The sequence below is a fragment of the Epinephelus moara genome, chromosome 5 (genome assembly GCF_006386435.1).
Source record: "Epinephelus moara isolate mb chromosome 5, YSFRI_EMoa_1.0, whole genome shotgun sequence".
Classification (NCBI taxonomy): Eukaryota; Metazoa; Chordata; class Actinopteri; order Perciformes; family Serranidae; genus Epinephelus; species Epinephelus moara.
In genome coordinates, this window is record NC_065510.1 from 42017528 (window position 1) to 42045274 (window position 27747).

Below are 27747 nucleotides of genomic sequence, written 5' to 3' on the forward strand. Positions count from 1 at the left end.
AGTAAAGTTAGCAGGCTGCCTTAAAATTTGGACTAAATTAACTTTCACTGAATGGTTTGTCCGGTGTGTTCATTAGTTGTTCTAATTCTGATCATTTTCAGGTTCATACTTGTATGTTGGTTTTCTACTAGAACATGTTTAAATGCTTCGATAGTCAAGAAATACTTTATTTTCCTAATACTGTCAGTGCTGAAACATTTGATTCACCCTCTGTCTGAGACACTGTATTTAAGCCCCCATCCCAAAAAAGCTCAGTCTGCTCTGATTGGTCGGCATATCCAGCTCTTCCGCATCTCAGCATCTCCAAGCTCCCAGAAAAACACCTGGCTTTAAAGCCAATTTGACATTGTGGTTAAATGTAAATTTACAACTTCCGTGTCCACCATGTGATGCCGCAGGGCTCAAAGAGACTTTTCCCCATATACTTTGATTATGATAGAGACGTCTGTAAATCAATGGATACATTTTTTTTAACGACACAACTACTGCGAAATGTCTCGTTTCACTATCAGTATTTGATCCATTTGTTCCAATAACATTTCCGACGAAGAGCCACATTTTTTGATTATTTAATTTATCCCCAAACAAGCTAACAGTGCTAAATACAAAGTTAGCAGCTCAGCTGGCATTAGTCTCTTGATCACTTACTGTATGGGCCCAACAACGTGAAAGATGAGGGAAATGTCATACCTCGGAAATCAAGCTTTTTTGATGTCGGCACGAATGAGAAAGTTTCATAGTAATGACACACAGCTACGGGCATCTCTACACCATCACTGTACCAAGGAAATGGCGTGAAAAATCACAAATGAAAGCTTCTACGAAAAAACGGACGGGTTCCAGCAGGAGTATGATCCAAAATTGGGGTGAGTTTCACATATGTTTCCCTGACGTTAGCATGTAGCTACACATTGCAGTGTGAGCTACGTAATGTGTTTACATTTATGTGGCAGTAGTGTGCCTGGGGGAGATGACCATATAAAGAAATCTGTCACGAGCTGACATCAGCTTGTCTCGAATGCAGAGAAAAAAAACAAAGAAACAAACATCAGAAGCAGAATATTCAGAAAGGTCTGAAGCTTGAGGCTTTTGATAACAGGGATTTTTTACATACATTTACCTCATTATTTGAAACTTCGGCCAGGGTTAATATGAATATATATGACAGAAAACTACAGACCATCTTGTGTTGGGATCACTCCTGCAGTGATACAGCAACCTAAGACTTTAAACAAATGTGGGTCAGGGGCATTAAGTGGCAACTTCTAGCCCCGTTATTCAGAGCATACCAATCTTCAAACTCAGCCTTCATTTTGATCACAACTTCACAGGTGATTCCCATTCAGGAGAGGACCCAGTGACTAATATAGACACAACAAGCCATCTTCAGGAAATTCTAACCCTCACGTGTGCATATAAGAATTACACTAATAAGACAACAACAAAAAAACTGACAACGAGAACTTAATTTAATGTTTAGTCAATTTCTGTGCAAACTTTTGATACTAGACAATTTAATCTGGCTTGACAAATAGATTGAATGAGTTGAATGCAGAATGATAAGCTGATGAAATTAAACTGGTTGAAGTTTTTTTCACAGTAAAACAATAAAATCACAAGGTCAAAGCTATTTTTTTTTTTTTTTTTCGTTGACACATGTCCATTAGAGCTTCCACATTCAGTCTGTCATGTCTGATAATGTGATAAAGCTGATGCAGTTTTCTCCACCAGCCTAAGCCATCATCATGGCTGAAAGAGACTTTAAGTTCCAAAAGGATAAAAGCCATGCAGGGATTGGGAATTGGTATCCAACAACTGATCCTCCCTGACTATGACGTAATGTATGGCACTCACATTCAAAAGTTCTTCCTGATGCTGGAGAATAATGAGATCCCACATGACACTAGTGTGATTTACGGTCTCTTTAAAGAACAGCACGGGCCCTGAGTGTGCCCGGCACTCAAGGAACAAAGAGTAGCAAGACTGTAACCAGGACGAATTGTTCCAAAGTCTTAATGATCAGAAACTTTTTGACTGAAAGCCACAATGCGCAGAATCTGCATTGGTATGTGCCAGTACTTTGCTGTTTGTCAGGAACACTGGGACATCATTGTTTCCCCAATACAACACAATCCAAGATTGTTTACTTTTAAATTTCATTTGAACCACAGATTAAATATTTTCTTTATGTTTTTCTCTGTGCTTGCTGCAAAAGGGATACGGTGAATTCCCCAAAATAAACAGAGATGATTAACTAAAAATGGAGTCTGGCAGGAAAAGACAGACGGGCCAAAGTAAATAGAGCCCAGACCAAGCAGGAGGTTGCATCAGCGAGAGCGTGTTTCCACCCTACCCCTGGGCAGGGAGATGTAAAATCCCTCAGGCGTGGGAGACAGGAGAAAGGAGGAGTGAGAAAGGAAAGAGAAGGAGAGGAGAAAAGAGGAGAATTTGGTCACACCACAATCTTTAGTCATTTTGATCCACAACCTGTCTGAAAAAGCTACATTTGTGCTCTGAAATGATAAAAAACAGACTTAAACATCCTGATGACGTACTGCAACTAAAAAAAGTGATTCTATGAATGCTTCTAATCAAAGTATATATACTCGAATCCTAAATGATTTCCCTCTGACTTGTTTATTTTTATTAAAAAACAAAAGTCTGATTCCACCATAAAAAAGTGTGTGATATTGCTGTAAGAATATGCTAATGATGTACAAAATGGGTATCAGTCTATGGTGTGCAGCTAACAGCTAAATTTGATCCCTGCAATCAACTCAAGAGGGGAATCAGGCAGGGATGTGTGCATCTTTATTATTAGTAACAAAGCAGGAGTACCAAGAATTACTGCCTCATGGTTGTATGCCTCCATGAAACAGTCAAATTGTAGTTAGAGTTTATATCCATGTCTGTCCAGACTCATGTAGCAATAACAGCAGACAATGCTTCAAATATGGATGTTGCTGCAAAGAAGCTACACATTTTGAAATGTGGATGCTTCGCACACACCTTCATATCTGCAGCTCAGAAGATCTATACATTCAGCATAGTTTCAAGGTGGACACCCAAGATTAGTGTCACCAATTCAGTATCTGACCAAATGTCTCCCCTTCTGTTCCTGAGATATGACGTTGAGTAATGGTCAGAAAAGTGTTTTTGCAGAACATTATGATGTCACGTTGAAGATGACCTTTGACACTTTGGATATGAAATGTTATTACTTCATCAACTCAGTCAAACATTTTGTAATGTTAGCATATGAATTATTAAGATATGGCCAAAACATGTTGAGGGTCATGGTGTCCTTTGACCACCAAATTCAGGTCATCCTTGGGTCCAAGTGGATGTTTGTGCCAAATTCAAGGGATTGCGATATTGTGCCCATGTGAATGAGACAGACTCAAGGTCATAATAACCTTGACCTCTGACCACCAAAATCTAATTAGTTCCTTGTGGACGTTTGTTCCAAATTTGAGGAAATTCCCCCAAGGTCTTCTTGAGATAGCGCTTTCATTAGAATGAGACGGATGCAAGGTCACAGTCAGTACGTTTACGTGGCATTAGAGAGTCCGACTAAAACCAGACTTTAAAAACACACGTAAACATGTTAGTCCGATTGAAATCCTACTAAATAGAATTTCTTAAAGTCGGACTAACACACCCAGATAATGCGATAGGGAGTTGAATTCCTCTCGCATGCATACAGTCAATCGGACCTAAACTGGCCAAGGCACTCTGTGCATGCTCCACAGTTTCCGCCCTGAGCTTTGACCCTGAAGTCGAATAGCATTAAATGCATAACACAAGAAGGTGCTGGTAACAACATGGGGAAATCTACATCCAGAGTCGTGCATTTTTGGACAGACGAGGAGACACAGTTCATGCTGTATCAGCTGAAAGAGTTAAAACAATTAAAATACATGGATAGGAGGGAAAACACGGAATGGCGATTGTTTGGTCTGTGACGTAATAGGTAAACTGAAAAAAGGTCCAACACTAACAAGCTGAAAGGGGACATATCGCCATCTATTGTAGCAGAGTCTGACATACTTAGGTAAATAAATCGATTCCCCTCCTGTGCTTGTATACTGGGACAAGGACAATAGTTCAATTAAATGGCCTAGTTGAGCTATAACTGTAGCTTGAACTAACTGTGCATGTAAACATACTGGATGACCTTGACCTTCGACCAAATTCTAATCAGTTCATCAGAATCATCTGAAGCAGACATTTTTGCCAAGGGAATTCCCTTGAGGTCCTCTGAAGATATTGTGTTCACGAGAATGAGGTCACAGTAACCTTGATCTTAGACTTATGACAACCAATATCTAAATACCTCATCGTTGAGTCCAAGTGGATGTTTATGCCAAATTTTAAGAAATTCCCTGTAGGCGCTATTGAGATATCGCATTTGCAAGAATGGGACGGACGGACAGATGGACAACCCAAGAACTGCTGGCGTAGAGGCATAAAAACTGCACTTTACAAGCTGAAACCAGACAACATGTCACTGTGAGGTTGAATGGTTTTAGTGAGCGGTGCTGTCAGTGGAAAAAGCTTTACAAAGGCTTGAGCAGCATCTTTTCAAATCTGTCTCACTCTGGTTTCGCATTAAACCCACTGGTCTTTGTCAAATATCTGCTGAATGCACTTCAGCCAGATGATGCATTCAACTTAGTATTAACTAATTAGAGGTGCATTTACACCATCCAAAGAAAAAACATGTCACTTCAGGGTTAGTGGAAATGCTAACAACTCAAAGTAGGACACTGTCAAACATAAACAATTATTCATCTCAGACATGACTAAAGCTTGGAAAATAATTCCAAAAAGCATCAGTACCAGGGGTGATGGAGACAGCCTGCATTTGATTTTAGTCAGAAATGACTCCTGTGACTCAAGACACAGCATTTCTCTAAGTTTTTTCTAGTCAACCACTTATTCAATGCATGAAGCAGATGATTTATAAGATAAATATTGAGGGAGCAGTAAGATCTGTTTCACTGATCAGTTTTGCCATCGGAAAGTGTAAAGATTCGGCTAATTGTCTATTTTGCTTTGCTGTCGATCACACTTTTGCGGATATTTAGGGCCCTATTTTAATCACACAAGCTCAGCTACAAGTGCAAAGTGGTAGATCTCAGGCACACAGACACCATGGGCGTCTCTTAGCACACGTGCAACTCTGGTTCATTTATGTGCAGTAGCAGCAAAGTGCAAAATGGCTGAAGTGGAATAAAGATCAGATGGTGTGGTGATTAATAAATACACTCAGTCACATCACTGGTCTCACAGCTCTGAAACAACTGTGCCCGTCACAGAGAGCCATGACAACAATAGCTTAAATTTATAATGGAAAGAAGCGTCTTTAGGGATCATATTCAACAACAAAGTTGTTGATGAAGCAGTTTATATGACTGTATCAATCTGCTGCTATTTCAGTTTAAATCCGCTGTTTATCACATCATAAATGGTCACATCTTCTTGTAAAATGTGACACAGTAGCATCGTCATGAATTTCAAAAATAAAACATAAAAGAAAGTTGGAAAATAGGCAATGACGCACAGGAATGATAAAAGGCTGTGATCTAACATCTCCCATATAAACAGGCAGTATACCAGGACCTAGTGGACCTGTCTGATGTGTGTAGAGGTGTGTGTGTGTGGTTACTGTGTTGCAGCCTGGTGTCTTGTGCACGTGATTTAATGAAAGCGAACATGGTGGACGATCGTGTGTAATAGCTCTGTGCTCTGGTGCTTCACTTCTCAAATTGGAAGCTGCAGTTTTATCAACATGTGACCTGCTGCCTTCAGATGGCTGCAGGGATTTAATGAACTGAAGTATAAAGCAGCTGTGGACAACACATACTGTAAGAATCACTCATTCATTTAGAAGATATGTGACAGACTGTTTAACAGCCGTTCCTGCTTTAAACACATTAATCTGTAAGTTCTGATGCCAATCTAAATACATCTACTGCTGGAGTGTGAAATCAGACTAGTTTGTTAACATTTACACAAGTTCTGTTACTGATATGCCTTTGCCTCAGTATATTTTTGTTCTTATAGAGCTGGGTGATATGGAGAAAATCAACTATTACAATATATTCAATTCAATTTTTGACCAAGTACCTCAATATCAGTATTACAAGGATTGACTATTGGTGCTATTTACACAATGACATTTCTGATTAATAATCATCAGTAACGTGGATATAAAGCCTAAATTGGTAAAAGCAAATAAGAGAACATCTAAAACAGTCTCAGAAGTTTTAATTACATCACTTTACTGTAATACAGCCCTTCAAACCTGGAAAAGACAACCGCTGCAATATTACGATATCCAAAATCTAAAATGACAACTAATTTTACATCATGATATCAATAAATTGCCCAGCCCTACGTTCTAAGTGATAAAGTGACCTGCCAGACACAGATGTTGTTCTGAGAAGATAGTCCACTTTCCAGAAGTGGGGCCCAGTCATTGTTTTGAGATGCACAAGTCAGTCTCAAGTCATTTTCATTTTTATATTCTTACTAGTAGATAAGAGTCAGGCAAAGATTAAAGTCATGGATGGATGATAGGTGAAAACTTCTGGTGATGCCAGAAGAATAGTTGTCAAGATATTTTAACCAAAATATGCTAACTTGCTGGTGACAGTGGATAAAAAGTAAAGGGATCACTAGAGTCCTTGGGATCCCTCCTCTGGGAAACACAAATGATTGTACAAAATTTTATGGCAATCAATTCAGTAGCGGTTGTGATAATTTAGGCTGGACCAAAGTGGCGAAAGAACTGCTGGACCAACCCACAATGCTATCCCTAGAGACAACAACACTAATGTGGCTAAAAATTCTTAGCACAAAAATGTAAATTTGAATAGAATATGTTTTAGTAGAAAATAGAGTTATACGTTTCAAATACGACTCTGGGGAAAAAAAATGCTAGTCCTTACAACTTAAATGTGTGGAATAATGTATTATGGTCTTGTTTATGTCTTGGAGTAAAAGAAGAAGAAGAAAAGGGGGATTGAAACCAATACGAAGCTGATAAAAGATATATGGAAAGTGGATGGTAGAGGTGAATCATACTATAGCTTTCAGTGAGGCTCATCTCACCTCTAACTGTTTTGAGAGTAAACTTTTACTGTGACAGCTAGTCAAAGTGGCTGAACTATGGCTGGTGAACTTAACGTTCCTGCATGAAGAGAACACACAGAGATTAGTTGAGGGTAGTATCAGGAGGGCTGGAGGGCAGAGATAAAAAAGAAATTGAGGGATTATTACAAACAGCAAGGTGGCAAAACTTTAATTGGATCGGTGGATAAGAGTGTGTGGGTGCAGAGAGGAGAGGGTGAGAGTGGTCATGTACATATTAAACTTTGAGGAGGGGAATGAAGTGGATCTTGTGTGAGGAAACTACGTTACTGCTCCCCGGGTGGGTGGAGGAGGAGGAGAAGGAACGGGAGGAGCAGGGTGTCTCCTCTGGTCCCCACAGAGCCAGCTGTCTTCTACAGCTCATTACTCCTCCAATCAGCCTTTCTGTCCCAAGTCACCGTCTCAATCAGTCATGTGCTAGAGGGACTGCTGGAAGATCGCAAATTCAATCTGCTCTGTCACTGACCTACACTATACATTACCCATACCACACTCAGTATGTTCTATGAAATCATCTAAATTATAAATATGACAAATAGTGTTTATTTGCGGAAACTTTGCAGACTATGTTTGGTTCCTGTTATTCCTTCATTTCCCACATCTGTTATCCTGTAAAACAATGCTGAAAAATTAATAAGGTCACAAATAAATTGTCAGAATTTGTCTATTTGAAGGATTACTCCACCGGAAATCTTTCAAGAATCAAATAATCACTAACTATAGGCTCAACCCAATTACCAAAATAAATATTAGCATTGTACATTTCTGCAAACCACTGATATGTTACATTTGTAAGTTTTATATGTAGTGGACTGGAGAGTCATTTTGCTTTTGACAGACCACCATCCATTAACCAGTAATTAACCAGAAAAACAAGTGACATGAAATACAAGAGGCCTTTCATTTGGTCCAGCTCTCCATTGACAAGATGTGAGCTTCAGCATCGCATTTCAAAGTGCTATCCATGTAGGGGTCGTGATAATTCTATGTAAATGACTTGCCTTTTATTCTATTTTCTGTTGGATTTCCTGACAGACAGCAGGCTGGCCCTGATAACATGTGGAAACATAGTGGCCATTTCCCAACCTCCAGTCTCCACTGGTTAGCTAACATTACTCTGGGCAGCTCTGCACTGAGCACCAGCTGGGTTGGGGGAAGCTAGCAGTGCCGCTTCGTGATTACCGCGACTAAGTGATACCAGTGGTAGGACAACATAGCTGTGGAAACATGGTGGCCACCCACCAGTCACCCCCCCAGGTAGCTGCGATGAGTAAGTTGCGTCATTTTGAGCCACAAACCCCGATATGACTGTTATCTATGTTAGTGCCACTAGCTGTGCTGACACTGCTAATGGTGTGAACAGAGCTAACAGTGAAATATACAAAGCTAATGGGGTTTGCGGCTCAAAATTGAGCCTTTCACTAACTGGGTGACCTAGGCAGGAGACCAGAGGATGGGCATCATGTTTCCACAGCAATTCTGTCAGGTCAAGGTGCATCAACCAGGTTGGTGTGCAACGCAGAGTGGTCAAGGCTAATGAACCAGTGAAGACCAGAGGGTTGGGCAATAGGCAGTTGGTTGCCTCCCACCAGACCTGGGTGCTACACAGTGCAGTAAATCAAAAGAAACAAAATTAACCGATAAACCGCCATGCATACTCGGTTCAAAATACTCTTAGTTAACCAACTAATGGTTAACCGTTGAAATCCCTAATAGTGGTTACGTTAAAACTTTAAGTTCCTCTATGTTGTGATTTTCAGTGTTTTGTTGTGGTTAACATGTGGTTGAGGTTAGGAAAACATCATGTTTTAGCTTAAAATACCCAGTTTGGGCAAAACAAACATGACTGGGAATGTCCCGACCTCTGGTTAAAAAACACCCACATTTAGAATACACAGGGAGGCACACCAAAAATATAGAAAACAGTGAAGGAAATATTGTACCGGGTCACCCCATCCAATGTCCCCTCTTCCTCCTGATAAGAAACTCAGCTCATATACATGTGATCTGACCTACGCCACATTAGATATATATAACACGTATATATACGTACTTGGGACACGTACTTTTCATACGTGATATATATAACACGTATGAAAAGTACAAATGCAACATAACTGTGGCAATGACAACAATTTATTCTGGTGACTGGGCAGCTGGAGATCATTTTTACAGTATCAAGGTTTCTTTCCTCCTTTATTTCTCCCTCCCTCTCTTCTCTTTACGCAGTACTTAGTAGCAGTCGGCTTCTGACGACGCCTCACCCAGATGTCTCTAAAGCAAGTCCTTGTCCTCCAGGAGACTCAGCAAGCATTTGCTCCATCTTTGCATATACCTCTTCAAATATAATGTGTTGTCTACAATTCACTTTTTCATCCTCTCTTAGCATCTCTGATCTCTTCACCCCCATTGTGACCACTATTGTCAGTGAACACAACAAAAGTCTTACTTGAGCAAATCAGACACATGGACAGATATTCAGAGTCCTGCATCGACCATGCTGCAAAGGACAAAGATAAAAAAATATTTTCCAAGCCCCATTTCAAACCATCTGTAAGTGAGCATTTGACACTGAAAAGACTTTCAGTGAATTCTTGCAGCTAATGAGCACGACACATTGCCTTCACTTCAAAATGGTACATGGTCTGTATGTGTAAAAGCCACTCTGTATATATATATGTATGTATAACGACTATTAGAACAAAAAAATATTTGCATTTCTACTGCTTCTTACCGTTAAATTTCTCAATGTTACATAAGCTCAGAACAAGCTGCTCATTAAGTGGCGGCGGGCTCCTGAGCTCCAGTACAACTGCTCTTGTTTCAAAGCAACATTTCAGATGAGAATATATTATGATGAATGTGCTCTGTTTGATCATGAATAAGACAAATGTGAAGGTGGAGAGGGTCCTGCCTGATCAGCATAGAAACATGCTTCATTACTTCTATCACTTTAAATTCACATCAAAGTGCAGTGCTAGTGGTACACAGGACACTTTATGCTAATTAAAAGACCTTTCCTTCACATACAGGGGTGCTGACCTCGCCTAGAGCACGCTCCAGTGTAACGAAAAAATCCAACTTTAAAAATTCACATAGGCTCTTTTATGGGCAGATTATGAGACAATGGTCCCCTGGGCACAGATATGCAAAGGGCCCCACCACCTCTCCTACAAAGGAGCATGACACACAGACTCTGTGGTGGTTTCGTATCTTTTTAAGGATGTTTTGTGTCTCTTTGAGTTTATCTGGTGTCTCCTTGAGGTTATTTTGTGTGTTTCTGTAGTCATTTGTATCTCTTTAAGGGAAATGTGTTTCTTCTTGGTTGTTTTATATCACTCTGTAGTTATTTTGTGTCTCTTGTGGTTGTTTTTTGTCTATGTGGAATCATTTTGTGTCTCTGAGAGAATTTTTTTTTTTTTGATAGTTTTGTGTCTCTCTGTATTTATGTAGTTTCTCCTTGTTGTTGTTTTGGGTCTTTGTAAAGTCCCTTTGTGTCTCTGTGAGTTAATTTAGTGTCTCTTTGAAGTATTGTGTCTTTGTGGTCATTTAATGTCACTTTGCTGTCTTTGAGCCTCCCTGTGGATGTTTTGTGTCTCTGTGAGTTAATTTAGTGTCTCTTTGAAGTATTGTGTCTTTGTGGTCATTTAATGTCACTTTGCTGTCTTTGAGCCTCCCTGTGGATGTTTTGTGTCTCTGTGAGTTAATTTAGTGTCTCTTTGAAGTATTGTGTCTTTGTGGTCATTTAATGTCACTTTGCTGTCTTTGAGCCTCCCTGTGGATGTTTTGTGTCTCTGTGAGTTAATTTAGTGTCTCTTTGAAGTATTGTGTCTTTGTGGTCATTTAATGTCACTTTGCTGTCTTTGAGCCTCCCTGTGGATGTTTTGTGTCTCTGTGAGTTAATTTAGTGTCTCTTTGAAGTATTGTGTCTTTGTGGTCATTTAATGTCACTTTGCTGTCTTTGAGCCTCCCTGTGGATGTTTTGTGTCTCTGTGAGTTAATTTAGTGTCTCTTTGAAGTATTGTGTCTTTGTGGTCATTTAATGTCACTTTGCTGTCTTTGAGCCTCCCTGTGGATGTTTTGTGTCTCTGTGAGTTAATTTAGTGTCTCTTTGAAGTATTGTGTCTTTGTGGTCATTTAATGTCACTTTGCTGTCTTTGAGCCTCCCTGTGGATGTTTTGTGTCTCTGTTCTCACTTTGGGTGTCTTTGTGGTTGTTTTGTGTGCTTCTGTAGTCATCTTGTATCTCTCCAAGATCATTTTAAGTCTTTTGGTAGTTTTGTGTTGCACTGTAGTCTTTTTGTGTCTCCTTGTGGTTGTTTTGTGTCTTTTTGTAGCTGTTTGTGTCTCTTTGCGTTATAATATATCTTTTCTTTGTGTCTCTTTGTAGTTGTTTTGCGTCTCTTTGTGGTTGCTCTGCCCATTTTTCTAGATATTTTGTGTTGCTTTTCAGTTCTTTTGTATCTCTTTGTGGTCATTTCTGTATTTTTGAGGTCACTTTGAGCTTCTTCCTGGCTGTCACCTGTTAATTTGACATTTGACAATTTGCAAGTGAAGGCCAGGGGGCCTCTGACACTTTGGGTCCATTCAGTAATCCATCCATGGGTTATTTCCTATAACATCACACAGCTCCATAGTATTGAGTGAATTCAAACAAGTTTCAGTTTCAACTGAACAGCACAGAGACAGTCTGTAGTGATGATGTCACCCAGAGACAAATCCTGGAGCAGGCTCTCACAGTGAATCATACAACAACTGTTGAGACTCTGTGACAGCAGCCGTGGTGACTCTACTGGGATAGGAGCGGATTTTCTGAACTCACAGCTGCAAGCCTGACATTCAAATGAAGCTCATTTGGATAAATAGTAATCAGCAGATGTCACCTAATGACATCATTAAGTATATTTAGGCAGACTACTGTGTATGTCTGCAGAGACTGATTTTACTGTCCAAAATAACCTGATTATGTTCAGGTGATTTAATGAGTTATACATTCAGTGGCTGGATTTAATTTATGTATTGTGTGCGTCTGATGAGGTTTTCTGAGGTAAACCTGCTGCTCTCTTTATATCCCCAGAGATGGGGCATATACAGTACAGAGTGATGAAACATCTCTTCTGTAGTTCACCCTCCATCAAGAGACAAGAGGGGGAGATGAATGTGTCAACATGTTTACAAGCAATTTACATTTCGGTTGTTAATGCCAAGGCTCCAGCACATGGACACAGCGGTGTGTGTGTGTGTGTGTGTGTGTGTGTGTGTGTGTGTTAAGTCAACAAATACCACTTTTTGTTGAGTGTTTAATTTTCCTCCTTCCACATAGGAGCTAAAACGGGAGTACAGAGATGCAGTCACGTTTGCTCTAAATTAACATGATGTGGCTGTGGTTTGTGTGTGTGTGTGTGTGTGTGTGTGTGTGTGTGCGTGTGTGTTGGGGGGGGTGAAAGGAATACAAGATGTGATCATGTGAGCCCTCACTGCTCCTCATCTGCTCTTTAAAGTTCAAATACAGTTTACAGCACATATGTAAAGATGATGAGATGCTACATTATTTGAGATCACCACAGTGGCTGTCAAAGCTGAGCAGCAAGGTTGAAAGGCTTGCACATTAGTATCCACACTGCCTGTGTGTAAGTGCATGGAAACCACAGCAGCCCAGTGGTAGAGTTAGCATGTGTAGAGCTGTGGGTATTGTTGCAATACTGAGGAAGCAGAAGCTCACACTTGCTGAGGAGTTGGCTCAGCCTGCTTTGCATTCTACAGAGATTCATTGTCTCATCTTTCACTAAAGGGTTGAATTACCTGAACTGGCTTTTAGACATCCCATTAAATACTGTAAGTTTGTGAATTTGGGTGGAGTCAGATGATAGTAATGACAGGTCTAGACATCCTAGAAAGTAATGTCCATTGGAATGGACGGAGGATCTTAACGCGTACAAATCTGAGTTGGTTGAAAATGCATTGTCATAAAGCACAAAACACGGTCGCTTTAGGGGTAGACTTGGCTTGGGAACCAAAGGTGAAATTTCAATCTGCTGGTGGTGCTAGATGAAAAGTTGGGATCACTTCAGTCACATCATTAGGATTCATTTTCTGATGATCTTATACACTGTATCAAACCTCAAGGCAATCCATACAATAGTCATCGTGACTCTGGACAAAAGCGGTGGACCTTCAGACTAACAGTGCTGACCATAAGGCAAACTTCTGGCCTGGCTAAAACAGCACCCTGCACTTTTATTCTTTCATCTGTTGTTTCTTTTTCATCCTTCCCCTGCAAACCCCTGGTGTCATCCCGTTGCCTCCCTCACTATTTTCAGATGCTCACCTCCTCCATCCCTCACCATCTATCGCAGCGTGGGGAAATCCCTTGAAGATGGCACTCCATCAGTAATGATTTTCTGCTCAGCTGAGCAATGAAAGGTTCACATGCACTCTGTCTGCCTTGCTCTCCCCAACTCTCTCTCTCTCTCTCTCTCTCTCTCTCTCTCTCTCTCTCTGTGTAAACCCTATCATCCATCCCTCAATGCATCTCATTAAAGTTTTAAAGCCAAGGTAAGCCTGCACATCAGTGAATCCCTCCATCCGCCCACTCTACCCTTGCCAAACTCCACCCCATCCCTTCCTCATTTTCTTGCCGGGTCTCACTCTGGGGCTGTGTAAAATTAAGGAGGAGACAGCTCGGCATGTCTTTATTTAGAAAATACTAAGTGAATGGAAGACGCTGCAACAAACTCTGGGAAGATCAGGAGGAGGGAAGAAGTGTTGAGGGGGAGCTGCAGCATCTTTGGAGACTCGTGAAGAGTTCCAGGTCTCAGCGAAAGCTTGAGGGCAGGTTGATATGAATGCATGCCACAGCTGGTTGGCTTAATCTGGTGGGGAGGTTTGTCAAGCACTGGGACTATTCACAATCCAATTGTTATTCTCTACTAAATCATGCAGGAGGCAGCTGTATACTATGTCTGAAATGAGTGAATTCTCCCCCAGAAGCACACAGTGTTGTCTCCTCTAAGGAAAACTGACTTGATTTGTGGCATGCATCTTTATAGAAATACTACATTGACGTACATACAGATTTTTTGTTCTTTCCAATAACTGTGTTTATTCAATTTAGGGATGCAGGATATACATCAGGCTGATAGATTGTCGGCTAATAATAGGAAATTCACTTCATTATTTATTGTTTGAATAATAAAATTACAGCCGATGGGTACAGCCAATGATACAAAGCCAAACTGCTTTACAACTTAACTGGCACAGCATCTTCATCTCTAATAAACACCGAGGAGAAGAAGAAGAGCAAGTGCAGCATGCTAACTAGACAGCCCTTAATAATCATGTAATGCTAACAGTTAGCTCTGTCATTGTGTGTGTGTGCAGGCAGACTGCGGGGTGCGCTACTGTTTCATGATAAACAGATAGGGATAGAGAGTGGATCAAGGAGGCGCTGGGCAAATCGATATGCTGCATGCAGCTCTACAATAAAATCAGAATTCACCAATTTTAAATAGTTAAACAAAATTAGAAAATAATTGGCAGGTCAGTGTTTTTTATTGTGGCAGCCCATCATAAATAAATACATACATGGGAAACACAATTTATTATTATTATTATTATTATTGTTGCAGGGATATTATATATTATTGTGTTGATGGATGCACTTACTTCAGTTACTTGTATACAATATGATTAAATGTTAAATTATGTCAAAGCATTTTATTTGAAATCTCAGGCAAAACACTCTAAAATCCAAAGTATGCTCATGAAGCTTTTTGATGTACTTTACTAAATAAGAAAATTAACATCTGAAGAGTCAGAACTATTGTTTGTTTTTGTTGTGGTAACAAAAGTGATTTCAATTTGATCTAGTTAGGTCGGGGCTATGGAACATTAAATCATCCATTTTTGCTCACTATGTCTTAGGGTCTCTCCCAAACCGGACCCTACCCACTCCCACTAACTCTATTTCTCGTCACCTTCGTATAAACACAGCGGTAAATTTTGGGACAAACTTCTCTCTCTGTGGCGGATAAAGGAACTGTCATAATTTGACGTTACCAAGGAGAAAAATAAAACTTACCCCTATTTTATGTTCCTTATATGTATCACATATATTTGATCTGTCCACAAAGTGCTGTTGTTTACCTGAATTTTTGTGTTACCCTGTTGCCATTGAAATAAACAAATTGAGTAATAAATAAAACATAAATAAGTAGGCTAAGTAAATGAATAAATTCAAAACTCACATAAATGGAAATATAACTTACTCCAAAGCTTCTTTGGTGGCATTTCTTTTCTTTTTCTGTGATCTTGTATTATGATGATGTTCATAAGCTACCATGTTTTTGCAACAGTTCCTGTTACACTTCATAATAAAAAAAACACGACTACCATTTTCCAGAGACTAGAGATGGATTTATTTGATCCTAAAAACAATGTAACATTTAAGGTGTTAACATCTGTGTGACAATATTTCATGTATATCATAGTTTGAGCAGCTAAAGCAGAGTGGGGGTAGTTGCATGGAACTCACCATAACCCACCTCCACACCTCACTATTTGGTTTGGTATGGTACTTAATGTGGTGGAACCTTTGTGTGAACATGGAAAAGGAGTGGTAGTGGGCTGAGAGAGGGAATATGGGGTGGTCTGAGAAAGGTCCTCTCTTACCCTCAAGTGTGCATGAAATATAAACTTCTTTTTAAAACAAAAGAAAATGTGAAATTATCGGTCATTTTATCAGTATTGGCCATGACAAGCAGGTAAATATTGGTTACTGGTGCCGGCTGAAAATAAATCCACATTGTGCATCCCTAATTCAATTACTACATTGTGTTTTTTGCATGAGTAATTAATGAATGAATTAATAAATAAATGAGTCAAGAGTTTAAATATTCTCTTTTGAAGTGTTGGCATTCATATAACATTCATGCTAAACTCAACTATGTGAGCCATGTGATGATATTTCATGTATAATACATACATACAGTAATACATGACTAAATTTACCCTGATTCATTACCCACCTTACAAACCACTGAAGCTTGACATTTCCCCTGCAAGCCACAACATCCATTTTTGGAGGCAGAGGGTATTAAGGAATAGTTCAGTCAATATTATCCAACAGGCTTTTAGCAACTTGTTCTCTGGAATGGAATGTTACTAAGGGATATCAATATTAATGGCATAATACTGAGACCTCATTATGCTGAAGGTCACGGCGGGGTGTGGATTGAGAGCAGAGGAAGATAAACGAAACTCTTCAATATTTCTGGCAGAGAAGAAACATTTGACTAGCTGTAGGACACCTCCTGAAGGCAACCTGTCATTCTCTTACACACTTCAAATAAAATAAAAAAAAGTGAACTGCCTCTTTCAAATTTGGAGTTGAAAACTTCTAAAATCATCCCTGTGACTTTTAGTGAGTGCAAAGTGAATTCAGTCATTAAAATGCAAAAAAACTGTGCGAGTAAGTAATGACTTATGGCACCACGGGGACTCTGCACACTGCAGAGAGACTGTATCTGAGCAGATAGTGCGTTGCATGGATGATTAAGGTGCTCACCTGCATTTTGCAGATATCACATAACAAGAAATCTCTTTAAAGCCAGCCGGTGATGATTGTGTTGGTGGAGTCTTTCTCATATTTGAACTCTTTTGCCTTCCATTTTGTGTTCACACTCTCCATCTCTCTATTTATTAGATAGCATGGTACCATGTTGTATGAAAAGTGTAAAAGTAAATCTAAAAGACAAAAGTAAAGAATAATATTATGCAAGGATGGGTAATGAAGACCCGTATTAAGTGAATTATTAAAGACAGTGGTATAAATAAGCTTCGATATTAGCAGCTCTGCTGTCAGTATTGGGGAAATATAGATGACATATTTCTTGTTCATTTAGGTTAATAAACATTATCTTGTACAGTTCTTATCCCACCAACTCCGTTTCTAATTTGCAGTAAGATTAAGACATTCGTCACCGATGCTTTTTTGCTATTCAAATCCAGAGGAGAGCTCTCTGTGTCGGATCACTTATAACAGGCCTTTGTCACAAAGGTTCTGTTCAGTTTACACCTGTGCTTTATCTACGAGAACGTACAGTGACTATGGAACAGACCCGCAGGAAACAAAGGAGGATTTCACATCAGGGACCCAGGCCGAGTGTTTGACCCCACGTTCAGTTCAACACTGTGTACCATACCAAGGGTCTCATTTATAAAACTAAGCCTGGGATCCATATTGCAAATGTAGATATGAACAAAAGCCAAAAATGCTGTGTGCCAAAAAATATTCAACAGTTTCTACAATCAGGCATCCACCTCACCATCTGCATCGCCAATTTCCCGTCTCTATAATGTTCGTAAGCATGGGTCAAAGATTCTCCCATCAAGTCTGTTTTATACATCACACTTTTTGCGTGGGAAGGGGCGCATGCCTCTCTCAGGCTTTGTGCATATGCAATGTTTATGAATGAGACCCCAGGTCCACGTGAAAAGGTGGTCTCCACATGTGTATGATTCATGAGTACACGGACACGGTTAGCATCAGGTGTGAAAAACAACTGTAACAAAACACAGATGAGGACTGTTGTAGACCTCCAAGGCATTTCTCAACAACGCCAGTGTCCTCCGAAGTCTGCATATGCTTGCAGCACCTGCTGACCTCATCCTCTGAACTGCACTGCCATAGGTGACAGAGCAAGTCAGTGAGTAAGTGAACTTTATTTATAAAGCACCTTTTGAAAACAGAGTTAGACGTTGTTGTATAATGCAAACAATAAAACGTACACAGACGGCAAACACCTGTTACAGGACAAAGTGCTCATGACTCAGATAATCTGATTGTGCTACTGATCAGTACTGTATTGACTCGTGTCGATAATGACCTGAACGTGCAGTTGGGACAGCTGGTACCAAGCGGCAACCTTTGGAGCTGAAATATGAAGCCGACATCCAAGTTTTAAAAACTGTAGTTCCTCGAAAGACCACTTGATGCTGCCTCCAGAGGCCAGTCAATCCACATAGACCTTCATGTTAATATGCTCATCATTTACAGCCTGTTGAAAATAAAAAAAGGTTTGTCTCTAGAGATCATTTCAACATTCATGGCAACTACACGAGGGGAGAATTTTTTATCGAAATCACCCGTTAACATTTTATCAAGGCTTCAGTGACAGGCTTCTCAGTCTGATCCACCCCTCGCTCCTTTAAGCTCCACCCTTTCACCCAAATATGGTCACTTCTGGCTCCAAAAAACCAAGATGGCGACGGCCAAAATGCCAAATTCAAGGCTTCCAAACAGGAGTCTACACACCCACGGGTGATGTCACAGCAGCTATGTCCACGATTGCTGCAGTGTATGGTTGGTACAGATGCTACAGTTGGAACATTTGGCTGTCTGGGGCTTATAAACACAAATTATTTCATTTCCTGGCAGAGCATGTCATTACAAGGAAGCAAAGAACACCTGCAACTACCTCACATAAAAAACATACAGTAAATCTACCTGTAAAACACAGTCTCAAACCAGCAAAGTTAGCTGACTTCCTGATCTAAATTAGGAAATATCTGATGAAACGATAAGTAAAAACTAAGAATCTGACCTAGCATCGGAGGCCAATTTTTTATATTTCTGACACTTTGTGTTACTTGTTGCTACGGACAAATTACCCCACATACAGGATGTGGAGTTACAGTGCATGTGTATGTAGAACACTAATGACATATCTATGTGTGTGTTTTGTGTTGACACAGGATCTAAGGTGATGCAATCACCTTTGCTTGGGTGTGCAACCCCCACACGCTCACTGTGCCCCACATGCAGCTGACTGGCTGACGCAACACATGTGCTCCTGTAGTTTAGCTTGAAGCTCCATCAGTACAGTCCTCTGAATGATGCATCATGCTACATTTACATAAGGCCACTGTATAAAACACGTTTCGCCTGAATATCTTTCACTTATTTTACTGAAGCGTCCTCTGCAGGGACCATCATCCTTGTATTACTGCAGATGATGTCCGTTTACATTTTTCATCATAGCTGAATATTTCTCATCATAGCTGAATACTGAGCAGGTTTGGAGCTCAGAGCAAGGTTTGGTCTCTGCACAGGACTCATGATTGTGTCCTCAGAGTGTCCAAGCAGTTATTCAAGCTGCCGCTACCAGGCTTTACAAATTAATGACACAATGTCTCCTGCAGGTCTAAAGGGAAAATGTGTGTTTTTTGTGTGAATATTTCAGAGAAATACTGCATTATCTAGCACGATATTAATCTTAAACCTTGAAATGAAAATTAGAATAGGTAAGCCACAGCAAGACTGAAGTGATCATGAGCAGAAAGGTTATTCAAATTCTTCCAAAGTAGAATTTTTCTTGTACATTCCCTTGCCTGCTGTGAAAGGCAATAACCATATAGCTTATGTGAATAAATTCAAAGTTTCTCCTACTGCTGTTTAATGCCTGTTTGGACTCATTATTGGAAAACACTACTTAAATGTTAAAAATTAGGTGACAAAAATCCCAGCTACCCGTTACCTCAGCATTACTTTAGAACATAATATCCCAAAATGTACCATCTGGAATGTTTTAGACCTCTATTGCTTAGAAAGAATCTGTGTGGCAAAGAGAAGGGGAAGAAAGCATGAGAGAAACTTTACCATCGGAGGGCGATCTTGATGGGTGTGGTGAGGCAGGAGGTGAAGAGGTCGGCTGGAAGGTCAGGGTTCATGGGCAGCAGCTCGCTGGCTTCACAGGCAGCCAGCTGGATGCAGTTCTTCATGGAGGGAGGTAGGGGCATCTGGGCGAGAGGGTGGCTGGGGTTAATGGCTGCCACCTGAATGGAAAGAACATGACAGTGTTTGTACATAATCATTGGGCTACAACAGCCACCTGAGCAATATCTAGAAATAGGGCTGGGCAATTTAGAGAAAATCAAATGTCACAATATTTTTGACCAAATACCTCAATCTAAATTTTGCGATGATATTGTAGGGTTGAGTATTGATGCTTTCACAAAATATTTACTAGACCTGGGTGTGGTTTTAAACATTATGACATCAGTATTCTTAAAGTGATACTGATACCAATAGAGTACTTCATTAGATGTATGGGTTGTCACTGCTGCTGGAGGAGTGTGAGCTCTTTGCAGGGGATGGTTGGTGAGAGTCTGCCCATACATATACAGTAACGGGGCTAACTGTTAGCATTCCACAGCTAATGTTACCCAATGGTTATTGAGGGTGTTTTCAGCCCTCTAAGCAGACTTGGAGCAGTGACTAACACGCTATTTCAGTGGGACGCATGATAAACAAATGGAACAATGGCCACAGGTAACGACAGCATGACCAGTGGACAAGGAGTACTTTGGTCTGACAATGAAACAACTGCACTCCTCCAGATATGGAGCAAGGAAAACATCAAATGGCAACTGTTCACAAAGCACAAGAAATGCTAAGGTTTTCCTCCAGTTTTAAGTACACCTGAAAGCGAGGGGCTTCATCATCACACTACAGTGCCACATCAAAGTAAAAACAAAACTACATCAATATATATTATATATAGGCTATAGTGTGAACAGAAAGAGGACTGAGGCCCCATCAGAGCTTACGTGGATCAGAAAGAGAACTGAGTCCTCTTTCAAATAGACTGACAATGTGAACGCAAGAAGAACTGAGTCCCCTTTCTGTCGGTCCACTTTTTGGCGCGCTTAAAGAGGACTGAGTTTGGTTAATTTAATAAGGACTAAATGTGAAAACACCCTAAAAGATGTAATGACAGAGTTGAGCTATTTTGGTGTCATTGTGAGTTTGTTGCCACAGTTTAACTGCCCGGTGTTGGATGTTCGTGCTAACCGGACAACTGCTTGAACTAACCGTTCTCGGGGAGGAGAGCAACTCCAGAGATGGTAGCAACAGAAAGTTTCCTGACCCAGCAGGGAGTCGACACAGTCTGAGATCAGACCCCTGGCACAAAAAGACAGGTGCAGGTATAATTTGACTGGAGAAGTTTAGATATTACTTAGTACTATGTTACTGTGGTTGATACCTTAAAGGTGACAAGTACTGATACTCAGCCCCCGTACTGGGCAAAATGGCTCAAAAATAATATCGCAGCTTTTAGGCTATATCCCAATACATGATTATATTTCAATATTTCAAAATCTTCTCTAAACTACTGTGGACTACTAAAATAAAAAAAATATTAAATGAACCACAGTTACAATAAAATTAAATAAAGTGGCTACTGTCATAATAAAGTTAAATAAGTACTGTTGTAATGAAGTTCAATATAGTATTGTTATAAATAAATAAATCAAAGTGGAACCACCAGTGCTTTTATTTTGAAGCACCCAGATCGTCATGGGCCAAAGTGTTGATGTTTTTGCTGTGAACATGAAGCTTCCGGTCAACAGTTAGATGTTAAGTGATTAAACTGTCGCTGCTTCACCTTTAAATGTGAGGATTTACTCACGGTGAGCTGGAAACACACTAAGAGCTCTCAAAGTCAAACAATAATAATATTATTTGCAAGTTGTACTGGTGCTCCATGGTCACAAAATGCAACTAAACAGTCGCAGTATGAAGTCCTGCAGATACAAAAACACACACTAGTCACGTGTGACTATTTCTTCACTGTAAGCTGGAACAAACTAACATTTCTCCAGTTCATCTATTGATAATATTTGCAAGTGGCATTGGTGCTCTATGAATGCCACTAAATAGTAACGTTAGCGGTCTGGAGCCCTGCAGATAAGAAACATGCTTCGCCCTGCTCACACACTGTCACTCAGGAGAAAGTGATCGGAATGGGCTGAGGAATGTGTGTGTGATGTATCGTGTATGTGGGTCTTTCTTTATGTTTGTGTGTCTGTGAGAGGGACGAAGCCACAGGAGAGAATGAGAGAACATCAACGCTGAAGCGAGTCTCATACTGGTGGCTTAAAAAAACCGATGACACTATTTATACTCCATGTTCGTATTAAAGTAATCTTATATATCCCACATGGAACAGGCCACAATACGTTCAGTATAATCAATAAATCGCCCCAGCCCTAATATTCATACAAGATGTTTTTTGGTAACTATCAGTAATGCGGATTTAATGACTAAGTAGGTAAAGTCAAATAATAGAACAGCTAAAACAAGTAAGCAAGGTAACTGCTAAGTTTAAAACACAACACTTAAGATATTGCCATATCCAAAATCTAGGACAATATCTGGTCTCATACCACAATATTTATATAAAATCAATATATTGCCCAGCCTTATCTAGAAACATACTAAAATTTGTCTGAGTAGAAGAACGAGGTTTAAAAATACCAGGAGGTATTTTAAAGCTGCAGCAACCACAGAAAGTTATCTAAGTCTGAATCTGCTCCAAAGCCTGACCTGCTGTCAGGGGAAATGAATGACAGAGAGACAGACAGAGAAGAGGAGCTGGGTGACAGACGATCTGTCTTTAAAGAGATGAAACTTGTTTGTGGCCAGGGTTTGTCAGTAAATGTCTGTCAGAGGACACAGCAGACACAGACGTGGAGAGCATCCCTTTGTGACAGCCCCATTTGTTGACACACATTTAGAGAAAAATATGTTTGACCAAAGCTGCTGCCGTTTAGAAAATGTGGAAGTGATGGTTCTCACTGATTTCCTTGTTTGCTCTGGTATTACAGTAGAAATCAGCATTGTCACAAAAGCTAAAATCCTGGTATTGTGGCAATACTAGAGGGAGTTTGAGTTTAGACACAGTGACAGGAGAGGATGACACAAGCAGACAGGATGAACTTGAGTTGAAGACCAGATAAGATGTGAAATGAAAGGTCAGAGACAGACTGAAGAGAAGCGCTGATATAGAAAGATATGCACAGAAGAAAGGATGCCAAGGCAAAAGAAGAAAGAGACCTCTTGAAGTAAAATCAAGTTAAAAAAAATAATCTGAAGGCTCAGTGTGAGTTTGTGCAAATGTCCAGCCATGGCAACAGGTGAAGGCACTAGCACCCTGTTAATGCCCACACAAGTCTGCTCCAACTGTTGTCATTATTGTTGTAAGCAGTTTGTGCTTTTCAGATTTGGCATCATGTCATCCCTCCAAGAAAACTTTTCTACAAAAAGCAAATCAGCTATTCACTTGATTAGTTGTCAACTCTCTGCAGCGGACTTCACTGAGACCAGAAATTTGTCCATTTTTTCCGGAGTGAGTTCATTCTCATTTAAAAGTACTGCATTTATTATCGCCTGAACGCTGTCCATCACAGAGATGTTTTGAATCTTCTGGATTGTGTGTGTGTCACACTGAAAATGGAACACACAAAAATAAGCCTAAAAAAGTGAAACAAACTGAGTTCATCTCTGTGCTTCTGTTATGGACAGCATGGGATGAGCAATAATTTTTTTTTTTTTTCTTTACTCTGTTTCCTCTCTGGTGCAAAACAGGAAGACAATTTGATTGCTGAAGAAACAAATCAGTGCTTTTTACAGGTTTGCCACCTTACACTTTCACACCAACCATTACAAGTGAGGCACTGCCTGAGACATTTTGAGAACCTAATGATAATGTGATAGTTTATTGATCCCAGTGAGGACATTTTCCTCTTACTTGCCCCCTTACAGGCAGTCTTCAGTGGTAAACAATCCTCTCGTCTATTCTAAGAGCAGAATTAGTGTGTTATTTCCACACTCTAAGACGGCTCAGTCGATACAGGCAAACCTGAAAAATAGAGGCTGCTTACATGTGATGTGAAACTTTAATTATATTTGGAGCTCTTGACTATTTATGTGCTCATTGTGCTGTTTCACTGTTGACTTGTTTTCTGGGAGTTCAATATGGTTTCTGTCTTTTGCTGAGTAGACTTTAATGAGCTACGGGTCTTAATGGAGTCAATCCAAGACTTCCCTTTAACACCACTGACTGCTGTTGGTGGTTGCTTTCATTTTGCAGCTCTGCCTGATTTTAGTGAGAAATTAGGGAGTGAGATTATTACATTATCATTGTTATTATCTGCAAAACACAAGCCTCTGTTATTCTAAGAAAAACTGCATCATGATGCTCATCCATTTTTAATTGACTCTGCAGCCAGTTTTTTATTTTTATTGCAACGTGTGACTTCCACAGTGGAGACATTAAAGGAACGCAGCAGGATGCCTTCTCTAAAGTTTTGCCAACATTTTAAATGGAATCTCTTCGTATTTCTCTTAAATATCTAGTATGTAGGACTTCGGGGTATCTATTGGCAGAAATGGAATATAATACCCATAACATTGTTTTTAAAAGTGTAAAATCACCTGAAACCAAGAATCATTATGTTTACATTACCCTTGATGCGTCATATATCATCCATTCTCTAGGTGCCACTACATCCTTCACACTGGACCTCTAAATAGTAGTCCACATGCACAATGAACATGAAATATTTTCACTGTCAGAAATTAAAGTTCCAACTTGATCTGAATGATCAATATCAGCAACAAGGGCTTATCCAGCTACAGTAAAGCCAGTTTAGGGAAGAGCAAGTACACCATTATCTGTTTCTGCGTAACAAACAAAATTATCTGTATCTGTATTTGGCATGGGCTGGATTTAAACAGATAATGAGTGGAGCTTAAACTGGAAGTGGGTGTGGTCTAATCAGATGTTGTTATTTTCAGGGTTCCCACAAATTTTCATAGATAAAATTTCAAAACTTTTCCATGACTGTTTTTAAGAACAAATATCTTTTTTTTCCCATGCCCCTTGTTATTCAAACATATCAGATTTTGATCAAACATAATTGCTGCTAGCTGGCATACATGAAGGGAGAGATAGAACATGGGGCAAACATGAAGAAACATAATGCAGCAGTTACATCAACAGAAGAAGAAAAGCTGTTCTGCTACATTACATGGAAGGTCATCTATGATTAATGTAACAATTTCATAAAAGAATAAAATTCCATGACTCCAAAACTTTCTTCTTTTTTTTTCTTTTTTTTTTTTAACAAATTCCATGTCTTTTCCAGGCCTGAAATTTGTGATTGTGAAATTTTAAAACTTTTCCAGTATTTCCATATCCGTGGGAACCCTCTAACTCCACCAGGATGCCAACGTCCTGGCTCCCATTCTCCTCTGTTAAATGGTATCTCCCAGGCGTACTACGTCATCAAACCATGTGATGTTTGGTATTGCCGGATTCAGGAAGCTCTCGACTTTTCAAAAGTAACATTGTTTTTCTTTTATTTATTATGTATTTCGCAGCAGAGCAGCCTAAACACACAAAGTCCAAAATGGCGATGAGTGGTGACAAGTTCTGTCATGCCGTTTTTCGACGGGAAAAGTTAAAGGATTACTTGCAACTTATGTGGAGCTGTTAGCGGGGACTTAGCTGGTTTATAAGAGGAGTTTCACTCCTACCACTATTTTTGGCTGAGATACACCGTCTAGAAAGTGGGATCATAACTTTCAAATTTCATATGGCTTTATTTGGTGATATTTTATGGTGTTTCTGTGTCAACAACAACATCAGCTATCATAATCACACCTGATTTCAATAAGGTACAATGTGTAGTTTGATCACTGACAGTACTGTTTTGAAGCCGAGTGACCGACTTATCATTTGGAGCTCCGCCTGGATCTTTTCATGGAAAAAACACTGTAGAATGGTCATAATTTGTGCAATCTTCTTCAAATTTGAAACACATGTTCATTGATACTGTGCCTACAGCCCCATAGTGTCATTTACCTGCTCAGATGAAGCCACAGTCAGTTATTCATCCTGAAATACATTTTTATATTATTTTAGGCAAAATCTTCATTTTTTACTGACTTCAGAGGCCCATTACTCTGTCTCTGTATCACCTAGAGTGTTTCTGACACTTTCACAAGAAACTTCAGAGAGTTTTCTTTCTGGCAAGACAGAGCAGAGCAGTTCAGAAGCTAAAGTCATTTTAATTTGGATATGTCATTTTAGGCGTTTTTGCTTCAAAATGGGGGTGGAGTACAAGAGGTTAAGCCTGAAATTAACATGAGTCAATCAGAACTTGCTATATTTATTACTAAATTGGAAAATGATTTACAGAGCAGCCACAGAATTGAGCTTCAGATCATTTTTGATCACAAGAATAAGAGATTGAACACAGCTACCCACATGAGGATTTTCTTTCATCACGAGTACAGATATTGAAACACTATACTCGGAAGATACCTGTACTTATAAAAAGTACATTATCTGTACCAAATACTTGTTTCATCCAAGTATTCAGCTCAACCCAAACTGATCAAACGCTGGTCCTTTCTTTACTGTACTCAACCATGCGTTGTCATTGCTCTGTCCATCAAGGAACTGGACTCAATATGTGACCACAATTTAAGGAAGTATTTGGATTTTACTGATCTGGATTTTAAGTGCTCTTCTATCTTTTAACAAATGCCTGTTACAACTCTTGGTGTATTATTTGACTTGGAAAATCTGCAGCTGGTTCCAATACAGAACCATTTTCATTCCTCATTCCTACCCGTGCTCCCTCCATCAGTTGCAATGAGCCAATTTCAGTTTGCTCTGAAATGTTTGTGTGGGATGCATAAATAGGCTGTGATTATATACTGCACATTTAGCCCGGCTCACTGTAGATAAGCACATTGGCAAACTGCTACTGTAAGACCTGTTGAAGAGCTGTAGACACCCTGAACAGCTGTTTACCGTGGCGGAAAATGCTGCTTTAAGTGCTAAAACTCTTTCTGTGTTTGCAAACACTTTTGGGGGCTACAGGCACGACGGCTGAGCAGAAGGAGAGTGTGAAAAATATTCCAAGTGCCTTACATCAAGTGTGCACTAAGAGCTCCAGCAATCAGTCTATCATGTCAAAAGAAGCACTAATATGAGAATGTGTAGTGGAAGAACATACTCAGACAAGCACATGAGCGTTTACGTATACAGTAGACCACCAGTGTTAATTTCGTTGACGAAAACTATGATGAAAAATTTTGATAAACGAAAAACCGTGATAAAAACGAGACAAAACGAGAGCTAGAAAATAGATCTTGATAATAAAAACTATGACAAAATCTATATTTTATCTTTGTTGATGAGACGTGATGAAAATGTTAGTGATGGACTATCGGACACTGAAAGCCAAGAACGGTTGTGCTTATAATTATCTTCAAATGCCGCATGAGCGACAGGCTGGTATACTCAAGTAAATAGTCTGCACCAGGATGTTTCAGTAGCCAGCAAAAACACTCACACCAGAGCAGCGCCAGCCGTTAGTGTGAGTTGTGAGCTGTAATTCAGCAAGAAATAATCAGCCGTGTCTGTTTGACTGTGGATGGTGGGGCTGCTGATTGGACATGTGGAGTTTGTCAGTTGCAGTGGTGGCTGTTAGCAGTTAGCACTGCTCATTAGCTGCTGAACGGCAGCAGAGCAAACAGCCGCTGGACTCCACTCATTGACTGTCTCCGGAAAGTTTGTGTAGCTGTGCTGTAAGTAAACAGGCTGAAGTCAGATCAGTTTTCTCTGACAGAGATGAAAGTTTAGTTTAAATCACCAACTCTGTGAGAGGACACGAGTTTAAACCTCCAAACTAACATGTTGCAGATTAAGAAAGAATTCAGGCTGAAATTAAG

General features: G+C 39.8%; 1 protein-coding gene across 4 annotated transcripts in view; it reads right to left on the bottom strand.

The window, feature by feature from the left end:
- The window catches only part of rptor (regulatory associated protein of MTOR, complex 1), a 277608-nt gene that overhangs the window by 140378 nt on the left and 109483 nt on the right, over nt 1-27747 (bottom strand). For all 4 annotated transcript variants that reach the window (XM_050043590.1, XM_050043589.1, XM_050043588.1 and 1 more), the window contains exon 7: nt 19816-19991. In XM_050043590.1, coding sequence (XP_049899547.1) covers nt 19816-19991 — 176 coding nt within the window. The remainder of the gene's footprint in view (nt 1-19815; nt 19992-27747) is intronic.